Raw genomic sequence first — 7002 nt, forward strand, 5'->3', positions numbered from 1 at the left:
AGGCTCCCACCCTGGGGGTTTTTAAGAGGAGGTTGGATGACCACCTTACAGGGGTCATTTGACCCCCAGTGCTCTTCCTGCCATGGCAGGGGGTTGGACTAAATGATCTGCTCAGGTCCCTTCCGACCCTAGAAACTATGAAACTATAAACTATGAATTAGTTAATGTTTCTAAAATAATGCCCCAAATCCAAGGAACAATTAATTAACTTTGGTTTGTTACAGTATAGGCCTACCCATGGGAAAATAAGCTTGGGAGATTTTTTTTTTTTAGTGGTATGGCATGTTCACCTAAACCTGGCAAGGGTGTGTGTATGTGTGAGAGAGAGAGAACATGAGGCGAGGAGGGGACTTTGGTACTGAAATTTGAAAACTTTTCTTTCCTTTAGGGTCAATAGGAACCATATGGGATATTTATAAATTACCTAGATTTCTTTTTGTTGACATTGTTGATGCTTTTATCACTGAAAGGTTCCCTTCATACTGGCATACATCTTTGCTTGCAAATGCTAGGGGCAGGTTATCAAGCCATGTGTAAGGAACTCTTGTACATTAGAAAGCCACTCTGAGCTTTCTTGTGCACACACCAAATCTGCAGTGGATAGTTACAGCTGTTCATTTTGACAACAGGATCTGCAGTAACTTTGTCGTGCTGGATTCCAGATGAACTGTAAATTCTCTAATAAGAACATCCAATCCTCAGGTCAGCATTTTATCCTGAACATACCTGCTCTATCCTTTGCCCCTGGTGGTCGGATCTGGCACTGGAGAAACTGGCAGCGGCAGCTGGGTAGGCCACAGAGGCTTACTGGAAGCCAAGTCTGGCCACTGTGTGGCCCTTGCCCCATCACATGCCCGGGGGCAGTGGGACTGGCCACATGCACCATGGCCTGCATAGCCAATAATGTCACCGATAAATGCTGTGTGCATACACGCAGCCACCATGCATACAGCCAGGAATGTAGCCTGGTAGCTTGGAAAGCAGTGTCCAGCCAATAAGTCTGCAGGGAAGAAGAGGCGTGGGAGAGGGAAGGGGTGTAGGGGGGTGATCAAGGCCACTGTAGTGAGGGAGGCCTGCCCTTTCCCCATGCACAAATCTGGTGGGGGCTTATGGGCCCCATGCCTCCCCCAGGGGTGCACGCAGCGGCTGGGAACACCCACCCCCAAGACGAGCTGCCCACAGCTCTGCCCCATGCCCCAACCCACCCCAGCTAGGCAGTGCCTACCCGTGCCGCAGCCCCACTCCCTCCCTCACTGTGGGGGCCTCAATCTGCTCCCTCCAGCCCCTAAAGACTTACCAGCCAGATACTACTCTCCAAGCTGCCGGGCTGCATATCAGATTGGTAACAGCTGATGTGGCTGGTTAATAATCGGCCATCTGTATCAGCCAACGAAATCTTTATTGGTGTACCCCTAAAAATTATTTAGGTAGTCTTGCAGGTGTATCCCAAAGGATTTTCAGAAGATATATTTAATATTCATCCTTTGTGAGGTTTGACTAATGAAATAACAATACTTCTCAAAACAAAACACTGGACTTGAAGTAGGACCATTACAGTTAATCGTCACTGGAAATCTACAAGTTCTGGATTTTATAACATTCAGAAAGTTGCATTCTGGGTTGTTGCTGTGATCAGGAGCTAATCTTTGTAACATAAAAACAGAAGAAGGTATAGAACAAACATAATACTAAATACCTCGTTAGCAATTTTGGGGGGTGTTAAGTCCATAATTATGAAGATGTTTTAATATTCCAAGACACTGTTGTTTTCCTAAAGATGCACTGTAGTCATGGCCAAGCCATGCCTCATGCTTTAGAAATGAAATGGTGTCAGTGTGCTGCTGTTTCTGGAAACATCTAGTGAGCATATATGTTAGAAATGTTATGAAGAAACAACTGCAGTGCTGCTTAGCCAGTTTTGTGAAGTGTGAGGTCTGTGTCTGACACCCAGAACCTGAAATTAGATACAAGAAGCAAAAATCACATGTTTTTTTTGTATTTCACTACTAGCTAAACCAGAACAACTTTGCCTCTGTGTGATGAAAAGCATTACTACAATGTTAAGACCTTTTCATTTCCCATTACAGTATAGTTTTGTATTACTGCTTTCTGGCCTCATTTGTTGAAATCATTCAAAATTTCACTGCAAAAAAAGTCTTCCCTTTGCTGCTGCCCCAGAGATGTGACATCAGCTGAAACATTCCAGTTGCTGTCTGACTCAACTTCGACTTCACACTCCTCCTAAGTTAGCTTTGTTCTGTCGACTTATTTTGTGCCTCCTCTTCCCTGCTGTATCTTCTCTGGACTTCTACTAATAAGAATACCCTTTCTTTTGAGATGTTGAACATTTTCCAGTACTACCCCTTAGTTTTGGTATTGTCTCCCTTTTTCTTTGCACAATAGGCCTTTTTTCCCCAAGAAAGCAGTAGAATGCTTGAGCTGGTGATCCCTAAAAATAAAAGACAGAGTAGGCAAGATTTGTTACTCACTTCCCATTTTGGTTCCTCACCAGAATCTATATTTTTACAACTTTTTGGCATACAGTAAAGTCACTTTCTCTTTGAAGGTTGAAGAGTGTGTGTGTGTGTGTGTGTGTATGCATGTATATATATGTATATATGTGTGTATATATACATACATACACATATACACATACATACACACACACACACACACACACACACATATGTGTATATAGATGTGTGTGTGTGTGTGTGTGGGAAGGACTCTTGTATACATATGGTAGACTCCAAGGCCACAGTTGATACCCGTAGTTGAATTTTTGGAATTTGAAGAAATAAATAAAAATAAATACTTAACTAAAACCATTGATGTCTGTAGGTTCTCTCATGCTCTGAAAAGTTATTGATCTTCCTTGTAATTAAAGATAATTAATGAATAGTTAAGGTGCAAGAGTGGCCTGTCATCCTACAACAAAGTTGGGGGGTTTTGCGTTCCGTTGTGCTAACATTTTAAATTTAATCATGAAGAAAAGATTAAATGCAAAATCATGTTCAATTAACAAATGGCTTGAATAGTCAAGAATAAAATTAATATATCTTCCTGGCCTTCTGTCCTTATGAGGAATCTCTGTAATAGAGAGAGCTATGCTACATATATCACAGTGCTCTGCCACAAACTGAGCATATCTGCTTTGGGTTGATTTTATCTAATGAATATTTTCCTACTATTACATGGATCTTATTTTGTCCAAACACTGTTAAAGTTTCAGAACTCCCTTCAGTATAAATCCAACATTTTTTATTCTATTTTTATTCCTATTACAGATTATCATAAGAAATATGAAGAAATCTTTATTACCTGGTTATGTACTTATGTCCCTTTCTATTAACAGGCCAAATATCCTGATATTGTAACACTTCCTGAAGGACCAACAGGAGATTACATGATTATAAAGAACCCTGAACTTTCTGGGTAAGGCAACTTCAAGATGCTTATTAATGTTTTTATATAAGAAAAAAGAACAAAAGCAAAGTTTTGATAATGACATTTTAAATGGAGGTTGTTGTTTTTTTTTAGAATAAGTGATCTCTAACTCAACTAGAAGTAAATGTGAAGTGTCTGCCAGAATCACAATTTGTATATAAAAATTGGATAATTGTCAGAATCACATTATTGCTTATATTATGTAATCACTTTCTCCTTTAAATTTAAAAGAGTATTGTATGAACACATTTTGTAGATACAGCCATATTCAGCTGGGAAATTTCAAGCAAACACCACAGGATGCTTGCTTCCTGTGGCCCTGCTGGGGATGACAGAAATGTATTGCTACTTCAAATATTTATTTATAAGATAAATTATAGATTATAACACCTAGACTGAGAAAGTGGGAGGCTCTAATAGCATTTTATATTTTGAACAACAATAATACTGAAGATTCCAAGGCCTTTATGACCATTACAACAATTATGTTTTATTTATTAATAATTAATATTTACAAATGTTGCTCACCTCATTCAAGTCATCACTTTAGTGTAGTTTATGGATCAGTGTGAGGAAGGTGTAAAAGATTTGACTGAAAGTTTAAAAACACTAGAAGTAGAGATGGGCCAAAGAAGCAGTTTCAGATCTTTATCCAGCCCAGGTTTGGGGCTGAGTTCAGTGGTGGTGAAATTTATGGTTCTTCAAATAATTGAAGATTCTCACTGGTATGTGTCTCACACCCTGCACTTTAACCAGAGACTTTTACCTTTAGCGGTGGCAGTGATCTCTTGATTTGAGGATGATCTCTACCGTGGCTCATTGGTGGGTCTTGAGGTGACTTAAAGAGTCCAGTCCTTGAGCAACAGATACATTCACAGAAGTTGCAGGTCTTTCTGCAGAGGAAAGTAGGCCATCGGCCAAGGTTTCTCTCATTTTCCTTCCTCCTCTCTCTTCTCGGCAAAGATGCTAGACCTAGAAGTGGGCTGCCGCTTGGTTGAGGTTGCAGTACCACTGCAGTTGGTTAGCAGCTAGCTCCTCCTAGTTGTTGAAGTCAGCAGCAGTTTTCTTGAGGTATGCCTTCACTGCGTCCTTGTAGAGTTTCTGCTGTGAGATCTCAGGCCACAACTAAGGTAGGAGAAGAGCACTTGTTTTAGGAGCTGAGAATCAGGCATCCACACAGTGTCCAATCCAGCAAAATTGGTGCTTGAGTATCGCTTACTCAATGCTAATATGCCCCACGCTAGAAGCAAGCGGCTTAACTGGATTGAATGTCTGAAGTAATGAGTCTGACTGGCTTACAACTCTTTTCTTTAAATACTACTGATTCTTCAAAAGTAGGTTGACATGACTACGAATGTTAAAGCTTCGACTTGGGGACCTTCTCGAAAAGAAAATTTGGTTTACTATTTTGATATTACCTAGTGTTGACTTTTATTTAGTATTTACATATTAATTCAGAATCTGAGATGTGCTTACAATAACGTTTCCACTGAAATAGACATCTAAATTTATTAAGTACTATACATGAGTTGCTTGTATTTTATATTATTATGTACAATACAGGTTTGAATTAATGATCATTTGGAAGATACCCGTGAATGAAGAAGGAATAGCAATACCTGTCCTGGATCTTCTGCCTAAAATACCAGCACACAGTAATGTCACAATATGTTCTAAAATCATTTTTACTCGTGTGTTTGAAAAGCGAGATTTTCCTGGCTCATAGTAAAGTCACTAATCAGATTTTGCCCAGATGGTTACAGAATGGAAGTTGCCACAAAACTCCACTTCAAGTGGCTTTCCAGTTTGACAAAATTTCACTCAATAATTCAATCAGTGGTATACCCACTACATGGTGTTTAGAACTGTACCAAAAGTCAGAATATCACCTCTACTCTTCCTTTTTATCACTAACTTCCTGCTTTGACAAACTGGTTCATGGCTAGTCCTTGTTCAGGACCTAGGGAGATGCTGGTATGAATCAGAAAGGCATGAGGCCTTCCCCTCAGTGGAATCTAGAGGGAATAGTTCTGATACAGCCACCAACTCTACAGTAGATTTCCTTTAAGGGCAATTTAGGACACTGGTAATGTTAGGCAACCACTAATGAGTGTTAAGCAAACTGTGAAATCAGTGCACAGTGTCCACACATTTTCTATTGAACAGATGTATGACCATAAATCATGTGGCTGTTTCTATAGGCTACCCTTTCCTTGCTCTATCAGGAAAGAGGGCTTCTGTCAAAGTTTCATGCTTTTAGGTATTCATGAATGGTGCTTCCTGCAAAATGATTTAGCATTTTCCAGTTCTTAAGATGTGTAAGGCTATCAGCAAGAGCATTTTTAGTCTAATTCACTACTTGCTAGAGCCAGAGAAGTAGCCTGTTTTCCTGACAAGCAAGCAAAAATAGGCAAGTGCTCCAAAAGAATTGGTTGGCAAGTTTCAAACTTTCAGTGGGTGATGTAGTCACTGCATCCAGGTACCTTCTAAAGATTTTGATTGCTGTATTTGCTGTAATTTGGATTTTGATGTCTTTAATCTATTTTTTTCCTTGCAGGTATACAGCATAAGGCAGCAGCCGCTGCTGAAAATGCACCTGGCTGCTTCAGAATTATGCTGCGTTTGCTTGGGATTGAGGCCTCCATTGAAAGTGTGGTCAAATCATTTGCCATGGAAACAGAGTAATTTATAACAGTAGCCATGTGAATTATACAGTCTATAATTTTTATTGAATATAAACATTAAGTTATTTTCCATTTAGAAACCATACCCATAAAACATGCTATCTGTACAATTATGGCACATTCTATATAAATTGTCATGATGTGAAAAATAAATACAGCCATTTAAATACAAAATGCCAAATAAAATAGTTACATGTACAGAGTGAATTTCATTATAAAATTTAACTCTCTGAATCAGTAATGTACCGGGGGGGCGGGGGGTGTAGGTTGTCCTTAACATTTTCTAGGTATCTGGAAAGTGTTACAAGAACATGTGCTGTCAAATTCAAGTCCATAAAAAGTGGAAATTTCATTTCACAGCTCTATACAAGTACAGTGATCTTAACAGCTGCTTACAGATATTAAAAAACAAACACACACAGATATTACCAGAAGTAGCAGCGTGATAGTTCAACCCAGTTCCACAGCATCTCTTTAGATCAAGCACTTCAGCGGGGCTTTTTGCCACTTTTATCTAAAGCCAATTCAATCAGTTATTAGATAAAAGCACCAAAAAGGCCCACTAAAGCACCCAATCCATAGACGTGGCTTGGGCCAGGTTGAATTAACATGATTCCTATTCTGGGTGTATGCTGGGTTTGGTGTGGGAGCACACTGAGTGTAAAAGTAAAGCGCCATTTGGGAGGGGGTGTTGTTTTGTTTTGATAATGTCTGTAAGCAGCCTCATGGCTCGAAAAAAAGTGACATTAAAAGAAAAATAAAGTTCCTCAAGTATTCCTGTTACTAAATGTAGGTAAAGTGATCATCATAGCCAATTAAAAAAAAGTTAGTTTGTAAAAAAAAAAAAAAAAAAAAAAAAAAAAAAAAAAAA

General features: G+C 39.2%; 1 protein-coding gene across 3 annotated transcripts in view; it reads left to right on the forward strand.

The window, feature by feature from the left end:
- The window catches only part of CENPP (centromere protein P), a 484341-nt gene extending 477477 nt beyond the window's left edge, over positions 1–6864 (forward strand). For all 3 annotated transcript variants that reach the window (XM_019505123.1, XM_019505124.1, XM_019505125.1), the window contains 3 exons: positions 3356–3435; positions 5011–5102; positions 6005–6864. In XM_019505123.1, the coding sequence (XP_019360668.1) occupies positions 3356–3435; positions 5011–5102; positions 6005–6132 (300 nt within the window). In that variant the 3' untranslated portion in view covers positions 6133–6864. The remainder of the gene's footprint in view (positions 1–3355; positions 3436–5010; positions 5103–6004) is intronic.
- The last annotated feature ends 138 nt before the right edge of the window (positions 6865–7002 follow it).

The sequence above is a fragment of the Gavialis gangeticus genome, unplaced genomic scaffold (assembly GCF_001723915.1).
Source record: "Gavialis gangeticus isolate Ggan-Ray unplaced genomic scaffold, GavGan_comp1, whole genome shotgun sequence".
In the NCBI taxonomy this organism is placed as follows: Eukaryota; Metazoa; Chordata; order Crocodylia; family Gavialidae; genus Gavialis; species Gavialis gangeticus.